The sequence below is a fragment of the Terrapene carolina genome, unplaced genomic scaffold (genome assembly GCF_002925995.2).
Source record: "Terrapene carolina triunguis isolate 2854851 unplaced genomic scaffold, T_m_triunguis-2.0 Scaffold34029, whole genome shotgun sequence".
NCBI lineage: Eukaryota > Metazoa > Chordata > Testudines > Emydidae > Terrapene > Terrapene triunguis.
The window spans coordinates 2,679,038-2,697,004 of record NW_020698380.1 but is presented as its reverse complement, the minus strand read 5'-3'; the positions used below and the strand labels follow the sequence as shown (position 1 = coordinate 2,697,004).

The 17,967-nt window shown below is 41.3% G+C and overlaps 1 protein-coding gene across 1 annotated transcript in view; it reads left to right on the top strand.

Annotated features, from left to right (window-relative positions):
* LOC112119303 (serine/threonine-protein kinase ULK4) overlaps positions 1-17,967 on the top strand; it is a 421,700-nt gene that overhangs the window by 204,793 nt on the left and 198,940 nt on the right. Inside the window, exon 30 of the mRNA XM_029914272.1 lies at positions 10,550-10,598. Within this exon, the coding sequence (XP_029770132.1) occupies positions 10,550-10,598 (49 nt within the window). The remainder of the gene's footprint in view (positions 1-10,549; positions 10,599-17,967) is intronic.

The following is a 17,967-nucleotide window of genomic DNA, read 5'->3' as shown; positions in this document are numbered from 1 at the left end:
GGGCTGCTCACTCCAGTGGATCAAAGCAAGTTCGATATAACGCGGTTTCACCTATAACGCGGTAAGATTTTTTGGCTCCCGAGGACAGTGTTATATCAAGGTAGAGGTGTATTTGGTAACCAAACGGATTTAGAAAAATAGAGTGCTGGCATTGCTTTGCTGTTCTGCTCGTCCAACACAGGGTATGGTGCTGAAGTGCTAAGCACCTGTAAAAAGAACAGGAGTACTTGTGGCACCTTAGAGACTAACAAATTTATTAGAGCATAAGCTTTCGTGGGCTACAACCCACTTCAAGCTTATGCTCTAATAAATTTGTTAGTCTCTAAGGTGCCACAAGTACTCCTGTTCTTTTTGCCGATACAGACTAACACGGCTGCTACTCTGAAAACTAAGCACCTGTAATTTCCATTGATTTCAGCAAATAACCTTTTTCTCTAGGTTCTGGGGCATGCACAAGGGGGGCAAGCAGGCACTCCCCCCCCCCCCCCCCCCCCCCAACCAAATCTCCATGTGTCCCGTAGCCTGGGGAGGGAGGAAGCAGCAGGGCGGCTGGCTGCCAGTTGAGCTCCTCTTCTTCCTCCTCCTCCTCCCCTTCAGGGGCACCATTTAGGGATGATGGGGGGCACCTGCCTCTCCTCTCCCCCCCCCCCCGAGTTTCGTACTGGAAGTCTGCTCCTGGAGCATGCCCTAGCCCCACACAGAGCTCTTACCTGTGGTCACTTTCCCACTCTGCACTAGCTCACCCACCCCTCCACTGCCATCTGCTTCCACCAATCAGCAGCAACGATGATACGAAGTGACAATCCTCGTATCCAGTATTAGTATTCTACTACCCAGGACAGCCGCCCCAGCTGGAGTAACAAATGCGTATGACAGCCTGGCCCCACGCACAGGGCACCGGACAGCAAGTAACGCTTTTGGAGGGCTACAGCTGGCCATGCTGTCTGTGTTCCCAGGCCTCTGGGGGTGGGGCAGACAAGGGAAGGGGTCAGTCAGGGTGGGAGGGAGAAACACAGGGTCCCCAATGGTGGTGGGGGGAGTATAGGGAAGGGAGAGATGAGGGAATAGGGCTGTTCCCTGAGGGATGGGGCAGTGAGTGTGGGAGAAGCAGCTAAGGGGGAACAGTTCCTGGGGCAAGGATCCTGGGGGAGGGGGAACTCAAGAAGGGTGGGGGGCTAAGAGCAGCTAACTGGGTCTTGGGGTCTATTTGCACTCAGAGAAGCAGGGAGCGCCCTCACTTCTCCCTGGGAAGAGACTGGGGACAGATCCTTCTGCTCTAGAGCCAACATGTCCACTAGTGGTTGCAGCTTCAAGGACACGTGTGTGTCCGTGCTGTGCTGCAAATTCTAGCAGTGTGTGTTTAACGTGCCCCTCCAAAAGCAGTCAAATTTAATTTCCTGCACACACCCCTTCCTAGGTTGTTATATTATTCCAACCCCAAAACTACACATTTTTACTGCCTGAACAGAAGGCTAAACTCCAAACCATGGATCTTGCCACAATTTTTGTATTTCATTGGGAACTGTGAAGGTTCAACACCTTTCATGATCAGGCTTGTAGATATCAAGTTGTTGTTTTTTCCTTCCTCAATTCCTTTTTTTAATGCTGCTCATGATTTATGATATGCCCCAAATTAGGTACTCCATATTAAGACATGAAAGAACTGAAAATTGAAACCAAAGATGTTGGGGTAGGGAAGGAAAATGTTTTCTCATGTATAGTTTTTTAAGCATAATAATTTGTAACTCTGACATGCAAAAGGAAATTAGAGTAGCAGAATGTTTCAGGTTAAACAAATAGTTGGAGAGCGAAATTGCATCCATTTATAAATGCAAAAGTATTACTACTTCCATTGTAAACATAGTAGGCACAATAGCCAACCATTATGAAGATAATACTTCTAAGAAGTATTTTCATAGAATCATAGAATATCCGGGTTGGAAGGGACCTCAGGAGGTCATCTAGTCCAACCCCCTGCTCAAAGCAGGACCATTTTTTACCGCAGTTCTTCCCTAAATGGCCCCCTCAAGGATTGAACTCACAATGCTGGGTTTAGCAGGCCAATGCTGAAACCACTGAGATATCCCTCCCCCCTTTTCAAAAGGGGCTTAGGCCCTTGGGCCCATGAAGTGTTTGACTTTAAATCCAGCTTTATTCTACAGACTTGAATTTAAAATTGCTGGTTTGGGTTCTCTGGTCTAGTGATTTATGTAAGCAGTGTGTTTAAAATAAAAATAAAAAAACCTTTGCCTTGTGTTAAATTCTACCCCATGGGTTTCCTTTTCGCCACAAAGCAAACAAGAATGTCTTAAAAATAAATTCTTCTGCCCATTATTTTAAATCAAAGCACAAGTCCCAGGTCATACTATTAATGCTATGAAAAGTCAATGATTCAGTGATAAGGTGGTATTTATTAATATCAGTAAGGTATGACTACATGTCTTTATAATATCACATTATCAATTAGACGTTGTGATTGCAAGTTGATTATTTAAACATAGGCATAGATAAAATACTATATACACAATGTAATTTATGAACAAATAAAAGATAATCCTAAATATATAAAGCATCTGTATATTTTCCAAACATTATGAAATATGTATAGCTGATTAATATAATAAAGTATTTTGTCTGTATTTTCCTTTCTGATAACTTATTTGAAGATACAACCATTTATAAAGTGAGTTCAACAGATGAACTAAAATTCAAATTCCTCTCTCCCTCTTCAATTTTTAAGGCTTTTCCTGTGTAAAACCAAGAATTCTCTCTAAATGATAGCCCGCAACAGAGAACATGGTAAAATATTTCTCACTCACTTACTTCCCAGTTGTAATTCAGTTTTAAACTTTGTCACAGGAATGTCTTAATACACAATATGACTTGACTTCATGCTTTTAATCTTGCATGCAAAGTTTTCTTTAAAGCCTGCAGATATTCCACACTTGCATTTTAAAGGTTTCAGATGACCTTTAAAATCTAAGAATGATCAATTTTATCTTAGCTGTACTTTGCTGTACATGAACAGAATATATAGGTAATTTATGTAGCTTTGTAATAATCAGGATCCTTTGTATTCAAGGGCCACAGAGTGTGCTTCATAATTACCTCCTTGCTACATAAGCATCCAGTCTAATCAAAATTTTTATTTTAAAAAAGAAAGTGATAATGTTATATTCCTGATCCTAGTCTGTGCTCCAGCCACTTTGTGCCATTCCACACCATTACAAAAATGCTGTTAACCTGGCAGATTGGGCCTTGGAGTTTCTCTCATACACAGAAAGATGCTTGGATGGCGTAGAACTACCCACAGTTTTCCTTTTTCCCAGCTGCTGGCCTGGGAGGCATGGCAGGGACTCCCCTATGACCTGCTGATGTCCAACTGCTGTAACAGCCTCTTGTGACCATTGGAAGCTGGATCAGATAAGTTCAGCCTTCATGTTGCTGTAACCTGTGTAAAGGATCTAGTAGAGCACGTCCAGGGTTTGGGTGTCTTACCATTGACTTCACAGGGACCAGAATTTGTCCCCAAATTGAGTTTTCTTCTTTAACTTTGAAATATTCATATTCCTTTTTATAAATTTTATTCCTCTTTTGCATTGTATGTTTTATATAGAATATGTTGTATTGTTTGTATATATGTTTTTACATATGTATATGTGGAAGGGAAATTGACTACTTTTGAGTGTCAGTGCACATGAATTATTTTCATGTGTGTCTGCGCATCTACCATGGCACTTTGTATCCCATGTTTTGAGTTGATTAGCAGGTGTGCTCCATCTGTGTCTATATACACGTCAGCTCTGCAAATTCTACAAATCTTATGTGTATTCTAAGGGACATGAGGGGGAAAAGTAATCAATATTAAGTTTCAGGTGAGGGCAGAGGGGAAAGAAATAACAAATGTTACATGGAGTAGGAGAGCAGAACTTACTTTCTCAATGTATTTGCCTGACCTCTCAGTAATGCTTATTTTTTCTGAACACAAACATGGCTATTCAGTTGAAAAGCATGCTCCAGTTTATTCCCTGCTCTTCTTCACAGTAAAGTTGTCTTCAGATATTTTTATTGAATGTGAAAATTATCTAGAAGTACATCATTGTACAACAAATTGCTTATTAACCAGATTTTAACTTCACTACATAGCGGGGCATGGTGTTACAAAATGTTCAGAGGTTCAGATATGAAACTGAACCCTTAGGAGAGAATTTATTGTAGCCAAAAATCTATCATATTTATTTTACATGGAATTATACTATACTTCAGTGAAGTGTGCTTGGTCAAATTCATTTTTGAGTTATGTTGCCTAAGATAATCATGCTGATATAGTGCTTGAAAACTGGAGTGGTACTTTAAAAAAAGTGGAATGGTACTTTAAAAAACCTGATCTGGTTATGTTGTTATAAAGTTATAGTTAGGTTGTGACACTTTATCTGAAACCTTTTCAGGATAAATGCTTCCTCACTGAGCTCTGCATTGTGTGTTTTTTCTCTCCTTTGGTACCTAGCTCTGTCATCCAAAAACTACAATTTATATGTTAGTTACCAGAAGCACTGCAGGTATGCAGAAAATCAGGTGATTAATAGAAAATAAGTTAATTGCAAATATGACAGACTTGTAAGGGTGGGGAGAAAGGTTAATTTAAGTTTAATTACTCTGTGGTTTTATAGTTCAGAGAAAACATAATAGATAAGGTGTATGCTCAGGTTTTGGATGGCTTACAAGTTTGAAGTAAGGAGCCTTGCGATTCTCAGTGACCAATTCAAATCCATCTTGAGACGACAGTTAAGTGGCCTATATGAAATGAGTATGTGGGGTCAGTTGAATTTCTAGCCATCACTGAGTTCTTCATCAAAAACATCCTTAAAAATTGGTACCATTTTTAATAACCTAAGAGGAGAGGCCAGTGATGGTGGTTCTTCGAGTGAGAGTCCCTATTGTATTCCACAAGGGTTTTGCATATGTGCACCATGCTTCTGAAGCCAGAGGATTTAAAAGTAGAGTCTATTGGTCCACGTATGTGGCCCATGGTTTTGTCCGAGGTGATAAAGGACAGGGCAGACCGACTGTCTCCAGTTCCTTCTCACCGCTGCATGGTCCGGGTCGGAACAATCAGGGTCTAGTTGCATGTGGTGCATCTTAACAAACAAAGTTGTATATAGTTAGTTTTTACAGAATTTCACTGTTTTTATTGTTTTAAATAGCTTTTAGTAGTTTTAAAGTAGAATAGATAGTTTAGGGGCTTATTTTTTCTTCGTAACCCCTCCTCCCCTGTACCCATTCATGGATACTAGACTATGCCAAAGACCCCAGGCTTTAAAATTTGTGCCTCCTACCCATGTATCTTTAGTAAGGACGAACATCAACGCTGTCTCTACTGCTTGTGAGAGGGCCACATCACATCCAGATGCAGTATCTGCCAGTCCTTCCCCAGCCGTACCTGAGGAGGTCAGGCTCTCCACCTCCAGAAGCACCTCATGGAAGTCACCATGAGGTCTCATTTGGATCCCGGCTGGGGAAAACCTCCCCCATACGCTGGCCTGAGACATCCAGGAGTGCCCCTCCAGCTACAGAGTCACAGTCTGACACCGGTGGTATCACCACTATGGACCCCACACACTGGGGGCCTAGTCAGGAGGTGAGGAACCGTGACCATAAGCATGGCAGTAAGGCTTCCTGCAAGCCCAAGAAAGGGGATGCTCCTTCCAGAAGAGGAGGAACACGTGCCAAGCCTCATCAACTTGAGTAGAGGCCTCACAAGAAGGCAGATCCACCGGTACTGGGTACAGACCACCGACACTGCCAACATCAGCGCTTCATAAAACAAGAGACCATTCTGTTTCGGGGAAGCCCTTCACTCCGGTGCTGGTACTGGGTACAGAGTGGGTGCCCTTAACTCCTGGTAGACTGGGGAGAGCGTCAGAACCCCAGGACATGTTTATTTTGGGAGACCCAACATCTCCACACTTTTCTGGACCCTCTCTACCTCTAGGGAGATTATACCTCCCCATCAAGATGTGCTGCATTCAGCACAGAATGTCATTGCGGACTCGCTCAGCAGACAATGTATGATCAATCATGAGTGGGAACTCCACAACACTGTATTATAGGACATCTTCAACAAATGGGGAACTCTGATCAGAGACCTCTTTGCATCCCCAGTGAACAGAAAATGCAATGCATATTGTTCCAGTGGGAGGCTGGGACATCACTCTCAGGGCGATGCCCTCATTCTCCCCTGGCCGGACCAATTCAATTATGTCTTCCCTAGTCTCCTGCTCCTACCACGGGTACTCCACAAGATCAGATGAGACTGAGTGACAATCAGCCTAATCACCCCCCTGGTGGCCCAGACAGTGCTGGTTTCCCAACCTCCTTCGTATGTCAGCCTGTCCTCCCATCCCCATCCCTACCTTCCCAGATCTACTGATGCAGCACAACGGCAAGATCAGACATCCCAAACCACAGGCGCTTCACCTCAGAATGTGGTATTTGGATGGGCATCTTCTCTAGAAAGGGCATGTTCATCAGAAGTGCAAAACATCCTCTTTAGCAGCAAGAAAGAATCCACTAGGTATTGTTACTGGGCCAACTGGAAACATTTTGCTTGCTGGCTCCAATAAAAAGGGACTTTCCCCAGAAATGGTGGGGATTCCCCTCCTCCTGGACTATCTTCTGTTTTTGAAAGCATCCCGTCTTATCTTCAACTCTCTCAAGGTCCACCTAGCGGCAATTAGCACTTTCCACTCCCCGGTGAAGGACACTGTCTTTACACACCTGTTGACTTCTAGATTTTGGAAAGGTCTCATCAGAACCTTCCAACCCATAAAACTCAGAGCTACCCAGTTTGACCTCAACCTTGTTCTATCCACACTAACTAAACCACCCTTCAAACCACTGTCATCGTGCTCTATGTCCCTTCATGCCATGAAAGTCCCCTTCCTTGTTATCACTTCACCAAGAAGGGTCAGTGAACTTGGGGCCATGATGGCAGACCCTCCTTTTGCAACGTTCCATACAGATAGTCTCCCTGCACCTGTATCCCAAATTTCTGCCAAAGGTCATCTCCCATTTTCATGTTAATCAATCCATTCACTTACCTGTTTTCTTCCTGAAGCCACATGCCTCAGAAGAGGAATGACGACTCCACTCCCTTGATATACATTACCTGCAGAGGAAAAGGCCAATCAGAAAATCCCCCAGACTGTTTGTTGCAACAGCTGAAAGAGTGAAAGGTCAGGGAGTCTCAACAAAGAGAATCTCCAAGTGGATTTCAGGGTACATTGCACTCTGCTACCAAGTATCTGGCATGCTGCCACCCACTGGGGTTCAGGCTCATTCCACGAGAGCCCAGGTTTCAATCCTGGTCTCCCTCCACAACCTACCACTCTGGGATATACATAGAGCGGCACGAGTACACACCATTGCTACACATTATGCCTTGGTGCAGAACTTGGCAGCGGAGGCCTCCATTAACCCTTCCATCTTCATCCTCTTACCCTCCTCCGACTTAAGTATTGCTTGTTAATCACCCTCAGTGGAATACAATAGAGACCATCACTCAAAGAAAAAGAGGAGGTTACTTACTTGTAACTGGAGGGTCTTTGAGATGTGTGGTTCCTATCTGTATTCTACTTCCCACCCTCCTTCCCCTCTGCTGTGGATCTGTTGATTCGTGGTGGAGAAAGAACTGGAGATGCCGTTGGTCCGCCCCGCCGTTTATCACCTGGGACGAAACCATGAGTCAAAGGAATACAGATAGGGACCACACATCTTGAAGAACCTCCGTCACAAGTAAGTAACCTCCTCTTACAGCAAGTGAATGGTCCTCTTACCCCTCCCTCATAGTGGTTCTCAACCTGCGGCCCAGTCAGCACAGAACTGCGGCCCATGTGACATTCTCGCCAGGGAGGTAGTATTGGATGCGGCCCACATAACACATTGGTAAATTTACAATGGTAAATAGGTTGAGAACCACTGGTCTAGCACCATTCACAAGCAATAAATTCCCTGAGTTTATTTTTTTAAATAACAGAATCATTTTGTACTAAACAGCACCATAAAAACAACTATCACACTACTTTTTTAGTGGTATTCTCTGGGCACATTAAAATGAAATTTTTCTTTACTGTTATTTGTCTTTCCTATTTAGCAAATGTTGTTTCCCTCTGTTTCTAATAGAGCACATGTTAACATGGTTCTGTTTCAAGACCTGATTTTTTGTTTGCTACACAAAAAATAGAGAGTGGGTTGTATTTTTTTTAATAAATTGTTTCTTTGTTAATTATGGGTGTTAACTGACAGCAAAACCTATAGTAAAGGTTGTCTGTTTCCTTTCTATGCTGTCTCTCTGCCTCAGACTGAATTGTTTTGGGTAAAGTTTCAGCAAAATGGTTCCACTGTTTTTGAAGATGAGGCTGGGAAAAATAGTGTATTTCCAATGTTAAAAAAAAAAAAAAATCTTACACCCATTTCATTGAGAAGGTCTAGCACCACCTTGCTTTAGAGTAGGGACTTAAAATTTGGTAGAGTAACTGGTGTATTCTATTTGGCCCATGAAAATCCACCCACATTTGGCCAAGTTATATTGCTTTGAAAATTGCAGTTTGCACTTGCTCAGTAGAGGCCTGCTAGAGGCTGGCAGATAAATTTGCAAAAGATTCCATCTTCACAGAGCATGCTCAATCCAAGGGCTGCAGGAGCCGAGCTGGACTTTGTGTAATTGCTGTTTCTGGCTGCTGTTGTGCTACTGGGCATAAGAACTGGTATGATGGAGACACTCTGCTATGATCTCAATGCTCCCCCTGTGGGCACCTAGATAACATAGAAGAGAAGGAAGAGCAGCCTCCCTGAAACGTAAAGGTGTGGAGCTGGGTAGAGCAGGTTGGGTATGGGTAGATGTTGAAAGGGACAGAGTCAGATTGTGGGGGGAGCAGGGACAGAAAAGGACAGGCTGGTGGAACATGAGTACTGGTTAGAAAGGGTTATTTTGGTGGAGGACAAGGACTGAAGAGTTTACACTAATAAAGCAAACTCCATTCCAAAATCTGGAGTTGACCTCAAGATTTCAGTGTCTCATCATTACTCTATGGTCTAGCAAATAGTAGCTATGAAATCCCCTAGCAAAGTCTGTGTCTCACCCCTTGTTAGTGGCTTGTCTGCATAATATTACTATACCAAATACTCTGAAAAAGTAGATTTTAGGCATCTCCAGTTTGGCAACCAAAATTAGTGGACACTTTGCACAATTTTGGCCTTGATCTCTCAATGCTTCAGCTCCTCATCTGTACAATGGGGATAACAATACCACCTAATCTCATGGGGATGTTGGGAAGATAGTCATTGTCTCTTAATGCTTCAAAAACATAAATGATGAAAGCACCCAAGTGAAAGCCCATGAGAAAATGAATAATTCTTTATTCAGTGGCATGGTTTGGATGGTGTGTGGTGACTAAGCCATGGTGTAGCACATTGAGTGATGTGGATAAAATGAAATAGCCAATAGCTTCTCGACCAGTGAGCACCATCCATCCCGTGCACTGAATGAGGCAGGGACCCTGTGGAAAAAATAGTGTGATATAGTTTTAACTGCTTAATCACATAGAGATACAAGGGGGTCAAATTAAGGTGGTAAAAGCAATTTTAATATTGGCATTTTTGAACTTCTTAGTGTTTGACTTGGTGGTCTTAATTTTCTTTTAACTTAGTTTGATTTTTGTATGAGGTAAGCAATTAAGATTAAATTATTAAAACAGAGTAGAACACTTTTAAAGCAAGTCAGATTTTAGCCATTTGGAAATAAGAGACCAGTTCCTGTTCCCACTCAAATCAATGAGAGTTAACTTAAAAGGAAGCAAATTGAACCCAGGGTTATTTCACAAGGATGTTGTGAAGGTTAATTTATTAATACACATAAAACACTTTGCAGTTGTAGGATGAAAAATGCTGTATACATGTTAATTGTTGTTGCTGTTGCCCTTTTTCTGAATATTCCCCTCTTATAATATATGATCTGTATCTGATTTTTATGGAGAAAATATTTAGAATATGCTGGTTGATCAGTTCCCAACACTTTTTTTTAAAAAAGATGCTGCAAATTCATTGGACATTATTATTTTAGAGTAGAGAAGATAGTTAATTGGGCATACATACAAAATTACCACACAGCATACTTATAAATTCACTGTATGCTTTGTGGTCTATTAGTTCAAATTATTTTACCATCTACATTGCCTGTTTGATAGTGTGTTTCTGAATTTTAATTAATTTCTGCCATTTAAAAAATATTAATTTTCTTACTGTTCCACTCATTTGCCTCACATCACTAAGGCCAGACCAAGGAGTAATTTCCACTGAAGAATTACATTGCTGTTTCTATTTAATAGCTGGAGTGGAATTCATTTATATGAAAAGTTAGTCAAAGAATGAGGTTCTAGGTCACAGATTTTAGCATCAAAGACTTGTGCTGCACTGCTCCCTGTGTAAGTTCATTGTATTAAATAACAGATCATTAATATAAATACAAATGTGTTTTAATTATTTTTTACAGCCTTGTTGAAGAAAGTAATCTTGTTCCAGTACTTTTCCAAGTTATTTTGGTAAGAACACATTTTATATTTAATTTTAAACAGCTTTAAGCAAATTTGTGTAGCATTCAATGATTAAAATTAAAAAATGGTTAAAAAATTCTGTTCATAAATATTTCACTTATATACATGCCTATATATATATATATATATATATATGAAGCTGAACAACCTGAGAAGACTCATATATATAGTATGAGTCTTCTCAGGTTGTTCGGCTTCATGATATCTATCAGCATAGAAAACTCTAGCATATACTTAACGTACAGACTTATATGTGTAATGTCATCAGCTATTTACCATAACAAAGATTTCCTTTCATGAGCCAAAGGAATTCCCTTCAGATCTTAGTCAGCTTTGAGTTTTAATGACTACTGTATTGCATGCTTGCTATCCATCAACAAAGAAATAGTCTCCATTTCTACTAGACGGCATCAGTTTGGTTTCATTGTATAGTTTCAGAAAACTGCCTTCACATACTCTGCTTATGCTGATAATGCTATTCCTGACAACTCCAGATACCTGCCTTTAGCTCCTCTTCTTTTGGTACTAAAAGTCCAGGAGCATATTTTGGGTAATCACAGGCTAAGTTGAGAAAATTGATTTCCATCCCCCAAATATAGTTCTTCTTGTACAAAAGATCATAAAACACTGGTAGATAGCTCATGCTACTGGAGTATAGAAGGACTATTTCTAAAACAATCCACAGACATGCACTTGCAGCTGGGTACTGTTACTGCTTGAGGTACTGCAAGAAGGATATGTAGGAAATCAAACCCAGTAAAAAAAAAAAAGTACAATATAAAAAGAAGTTAAAAGGCTTGTGTATTTGATATGATAAGTATGTTTACATCTTATATGTTGCAGAAATTGTTCAAAGGTCCATTTTTCTCTTGTCTGAAATTTTATGTAAATGACAATTCATCTGCTGTAGTTCTTCCAATGGTGCAATTGGAAACTACACAGGGGCTAAGAGGAACACAGGAACTGTGACTATTGGTGAGATCACAATAGTGGTCAGGCAAGTCCAATATTCTGTTTTAACAGTGGTCACTACCAGACTCTTCAGAGGAAGCGGCAATTATCCCAATAATGGAAGAATTTCACTTGTTAATCCCATGCTCAGAGGCTAATCTATTTAAAGATTAGTATTCTTCACTTAATTGTCATCAGCTTCACTGATGCAATGGCGGTGGCTTCCAGCAGCACCTCGTTAAACTTCTGCACGCCCATCTGAAAGGGGAATGTTGCGTTGATTTCCTTGCTTCTAATACAATTCAATCCCCTCTTCAATACTAATAGAACATCTCTGCTAGATCAGGCTTGTAATAATGCTCCTAAGAGCAAATGGCCTTTTAAAATGGCTCAGATTGTACCAAATGAAAGGCTTCAAAACATTTCCAAAGAAAACATAGGCAGACTCCACATTTTCCTTCCCTCCCCACACACATTGTGCAGTCATAAATGTAAGGTTCCTCACAGGCTAAAGAGAGCGAATTTGGAGCTGCTTGTTAAAATATTGATACCATATCAGTATATCACTGATCATTTCCAGCTCTCTCTCATTCCCTTTTTATTTGTGTTTTATTCACAAACTCATACTAGGGAAATGTTATGTTGTGTTAGTGTGCTCTTGATGAATACAAAATATGTGTGATTTATGGAGGTCAAGCCCATTGTGTACTTTTTATTGTAACTTCCTTGAAATTTAATCTTACTCAAGGTAGAAGTTATTCATTAATGTGGTTTTGAATCAACTTTGATTTTTCCCTGCTTAGGTTTAAGTATTTTCATCTTCTCTTTTTCATTGCAGTGATTTATTTCACTGCCTATTATTATAAATCACTTTAATACCAAATAACCCAGATAAACCCTTTTTTATTAAAAAAAAAAAAAAAAAACCCAAAAACTGTTCATTGATGACAGATTTTTCCAGTAGCATTCCGAATATTGCTGTCATGACATTTTATATACATTCATGTATACATAAACCTTTGAGAAGCAATTCCTGTGGCAGATATACACAATAAAAACAAAGATTACACAACATGGTTAGTACTGACCTGGTTTAAGTCCTACTTATAAATAGTAACTGAAGAAAGACATGGTAAAATACATGAATCAGATGTTTCATAGGAAGGCACACAACAGACTAATACTTGAAGTTTAACTCTCAGAACTCTGGCATTTTGCTGATTGCCAACCAAATAAATTGTTAGAAGGACATAATGTATATAAAAGATCCATAGCTACAATCTCAGTAGAGTTAATTGTAGAAATCTGTCTCAGATTTAGGAGAAAAGATTTAATGATTCTTTTGTTTCAAAAGATAACCTTTATCTGAAACAGTAACCTGTGATGTCTGAGGTCCATTGTGTAGAAATGGGAGAAATTGAAGTCAGTCAGTAATTTAGTTTTCATTTCACAAGTTGATCTAATATGGTCTCAAAATACTCTCTAGAGAATAAAGAGAACCTTAACTAGCTGAAAATTGTCTGTATGACTGTTGGTCTGTGAAAATGTCATAGGTATCTTATAGTGCTCGGGTGTGGGAATTAATCACGATTTTAAGGGGAAATTTTTCCTTTTTCAGCATGCTGTGTTTTCCTAAGAGAGGTTTTGTAGTTGCCTGTGTTTCCATTGGGACGCTCCTCAAAGGTACCCATGATTGTGAGGCACCTCACCACTACCTACCCTTAGTGTGAATCTGTCTTGTCTGTGCCTGCTGTAGATCAGCTCCCTGAAAACAGCCTCTGGCAGCACAAACACTATCTTCCAGGCCTCCGGAGGCCTTTCTGTGTCTGTACAGATGTGATAGACCCATGCTAACACCCAAATTCTCTGGGTATTCCCTGTGGTGTCCAGCCCCTTATTCCCTGACCACTCACAGAATTACCAGAACTGCTGTTCCCAAAGGAACTGTACACGCCAGCTTGTAAGACTTAACTCAGGATCATCGTTATGTTTAACATCACAGCACTTAAATTTATTCTTGTTTTCACAGAAAAATATTTATTGTCAAAGAATAGAGACTCACTGTTTCTTGAATAAGGATATTGGAAGTGAACAGTTAATATAAAATAAAATCATAAAATGTTTTCTAGGCACTTTCAACAGGTCTGGTTGAGGCCCTTTTTTCCGGAAGCAAAATCTCTGTCCTTTTACATCTCCAGTGAAAGTTGCCAGGATGTCATCTTAGCCTCCCATAGGGGAGCAAAACTTTGATGTATACCCCCAGATAGAGATCTCTCTCCTCTGCCCTCATCCTCCTTGCTGGTGACCAGTACAGACTTTAAAAACATTGTGTGTGTGTGAGAGAGAGAGACACACATTTCACAATAATATAGATGACCAGTGTGACACTGGCTTTCATTTGAGACTTCACATAACATTCTTTGGTGAACTAGAATTTACATGTCAGACCCAAGAGATCCCTGTCATCCCCCTGCACTCCCTTGCCAGTTGGCATTGAGTTACTTGGGTTATACCCATATATGGCAATCCTCCTTCCCCCTCTTCCAGTGGACCAGGCTCAGAAATTCCCTAGACTTTTAAAGTGGAGCATTTACTTCCCTATCAGACCAAATCTAGTCAACCAGGGAAGATTTTGAGACTCACATGCAATTGTAGTAAACTTGATCTTTATGTAGCTGGGAGGACAGACAGAGGGAGCAGTTTATGATAGCGATTGTTCTCTCTGACCTCGTTTTTGATGTGAAAGGAAGAAACTAATGCTTGTAATAAACAGCTATCCCTAGCTGACCTTGGAAAATTACCTGTCAGTTATGGAAGAGCAAGAAAGATTCTAAGACTTTTAAACTGTTTCGTTTGTTGTGTGCATGTGAATACATACAGACTGGTCAGTCTGAGTGGGAAAGGAGTTGAGGTTGGATAATTGATTCCTAGTTGTTTGGCAACAGATAAGAGCATAACAGTAATAATTTACATATTGCCTTTCATCTAAAGATCTTAAAATTCTGTATAAACATTCACTAAGTCTCACCATTCCCTGAAAGCTAGATATTATTTTACCCATTTTACAGATGGGTAAATTTACATCTAGAGTTGTTAACTGACTTGTATAGTGTGACATGGAGAGCCAGTGAGATAATTGGAAATAGAACCCCAGTCTCCTTGTTCCAAGCCTAAATCATGTTACTCTAAGAAACTGTAACTTTGATGTGAAGAACAAAAGAGGAGAGAGAGCTTGTTTGCACCCTGAGCAGTGTCCCAGTTTTCAGCATAAGACCTTTTTTCCTCTTGTGTGGTTTCAGAGTATGACTTTTCTGCTAAATCAATAAACTTCCAGAGTCAGAATCTGCACTTTGCTTTGCAGAGTTTGCAATACATTGTACTATAAAAATTAGACTTAACCAATCACAGTGTTTGGTACTGTACTACTCCATTTACTTCTGCTTGTATCTCCCTGTGCCTGGGACTAATGGGTTTGTCCACACAGATGAATGGACTGCTCAGCTGCTAGAATTTTGGCTCAGATAATTTTTCCCATAGTATTTCCAAGATTGCCCCTTCTCAGGAATAGCTTGCCCCAAACTTTCCACTCCTTCTCTATGTCCATCCATCAGGACATGGAATTTTCTGCTCTGTAGGAATGATTTATTCCCAAAATAGGATGGCAGGGGGAAAAGTGCCTGGATTGTGGCACCAGTCTTCCCCATGTCTGAAGTGATGTTGTCATGCCTCTTCTGTAACCAGCTGCCTCTTCGACGGCCTTGGTACATACTGTCTTCTCAGCCTCCAGAGAATCAGTGGGGGGCCAGCATGGACCTGTCTTCACACTAAGATGGGGGCAGGAATGCTTTGATGCAGCTCTTGCCAGAGCGCTTTTGTAAGGCCTGCCAGGGTGGCAACAGCTCCTCTGTGGTTGGAGCCTCTCCTTTCTTTACCTTCACTATTTGGGTGCAGTAAGCAAAGAAAGAGTCCTTGGGCACTGGACACTTTTATGAGGGTGAGGATAGTTAATTCTGTATGTTCACTCAGCCCTTGGCCTCTGTGCTGAAACTGCCACAAAAGCTGGCAATTTGCACTAAATTGACAATAGCTGTGAGCATAACTGTGTTGTCATGAGTATATATCCACTCAAACTGGACAGACTACCAATTCCTTTCACACAGGCTAAGCAGCTGTCATACTGAAACTTTCATTCCCTACTAACTCTGGGTTAGATTTTTACTGGAGGCCTAGACAGTGCAAGCTCCCATTACTGATCACCTGAGCAATACAGTCCTCCATACATTTTATACCTAAAGTTTTGATGACTGGAAAAAATTCAGGCACCATGCCACTTCACTGAACTTGAGTATTGTCAAAAATAATCAGAGAAAATATATAGACTGGATGTATTTTCAGAAGGCTGCTGTGTTTGATTATTGGTTTTGATTAAACTTAATAGAAAACAAAATCTGTGGGTTATAAATTTTCTGATTTTTTCTTTGATAAGTATTAAAACTAGAAGAATGTATGTATACATTCCAGAATTGCAAATGCCTTCTCTGAATATTTTAGGGAAACTGACAAAATACAGAAATAAGGTTTTTGTTTTTGTTTTTTAATAAAACGAAAATATTACAACAATAAGTAGCTTTAGTAAGAAAACCAGGGTCTGAAGAATTGAGTGTCCAAGGAGAAAGACAAGGTTGGAGATGCACTTGCTGGAAGAAGAGCCTAGGGTTCTTCCAGAGGAGTTGGAGTACAGGTACTTTTCCAAAAGAAGTACTGAGAATGGAATAAATATGAGATTGTTTCTGCACTATCACTTATGAAGTGTTAGCCAGAACAAATTATAAACATGGTTATAGATGTCTATGCCACTCAGGTGTGCATGTGCCAGAACCAGAGGCTTTTGCCTAGCAGTACCCATAAATGGGCGGCGCTTGCGCCTCGTGGCTGTGGCTCCTCCCCTCATTATATGAGGCAGCCCTGCCTAGTCCCCTCCTCCCCACACACACACACACATTTCCTTCTCACCACCTGTGGCTGGAGTTGGAGCTCTGTGTGGTTGTAGTCTCACAACCTCACATTTAGGGCAAGTTTACACTAGAAAATTAAGTCAACCTAAGTTATGTTGACTGACGTACAGCCATTGCAGTAATTGGAGCGGTTTTACACAGCCACACTATGCTCCTTGTGTTGGCTGTGCGCATCCTCACCCGGAGCATTTGTACCGATTTAATTGCCAGCATGGGGCATTGTAGGATGGTTTCTGAAAGGCAGCAACAATTGATGTAAGCAACACAGTGTCTACACTGAAACTGCATTGACCTAACTGTATCAACTTAAGCGCTATGACCAGGTCTTAGACTTAGCCTAGTTTATTATATATAGCTAGTTAGTTACACTACAGAGTTAGGTCGATGTAAGTTGCCTTACATCAACCTAACTCTGTAAACGTCTACGCTAAAATGCAGCTCCCACCAATGTAACTCATCCACTTCACTGGCTTAATAACTCCACCTCCGTGAGAGGTGTAGCATTTAAGTCGATGTAGTTAGGTTGATGCAGTGTCAATGTAGACATTGCATTGCTTACATTGACTGCTGCCTTTCAGAAGCTGTCCCACAATGCTCCACACTGACAGTTAAATCGATTCAAGTACTTCTAATGAGGACGTGCAGCATTGACACAAGGATCATAGTGTGGGCATGCAAAATCAGTTTAATTACTGCAGTGGCTGTAAGTTGATGTAACTTAGGTCAGCAGACTCTGGTGACGCAGGACCTTCGCCTCAAGCAGCACCTGCTTGAACAGTCCATGTGGCCTGACATAATACAGAGGCTCTCCTCGGGTCAAAGATCACCCTCTGGCTCAGAGTACTGCTGCCTCTCATTCCAGGGCAGGTACCTCTCCAAAGAGACAGAGGAGCCATTCTCTGTTGTTGGCACTGAGGAAGAGCTCTCATAATACCAATCAGGACTGCTCCAGGTCAAGAGGCAACTCCTCTGCCTCCCCCATCAAAAGCGCAGACCAGCATAAGACCAGTTCCGGCACATGGAATGGCACTGGTACTTCTGACCCTTCCCTAGTACCAAGGGGAAGGGCAGAAACCCCATACCGTTGACTCCAGTTCCAGCCTTCAGGCATCTGTTGAGTCTGGTACCAATGAAGGAGATGCCAGTACTGACTGTATTTAGTAACAACTGTATCTACTGCATCAACGTACCAGGCTGCAGTGGACCTGTTCTGCCTTTCTGTTCCCTCCTCACCACTGGTCCAGGACTTTCCAAGACTCGTGCCTTTGACAGCCCCTCGATTGGAGCGTGCCACTGAACCATCGGGCCCTTCAGCACTGTACCTAAATGTTCCCCTTCCTATGGTGGGCATAGAGCCAGTACCGGAATCAGTGTGGGGGACCTCCGCGCTG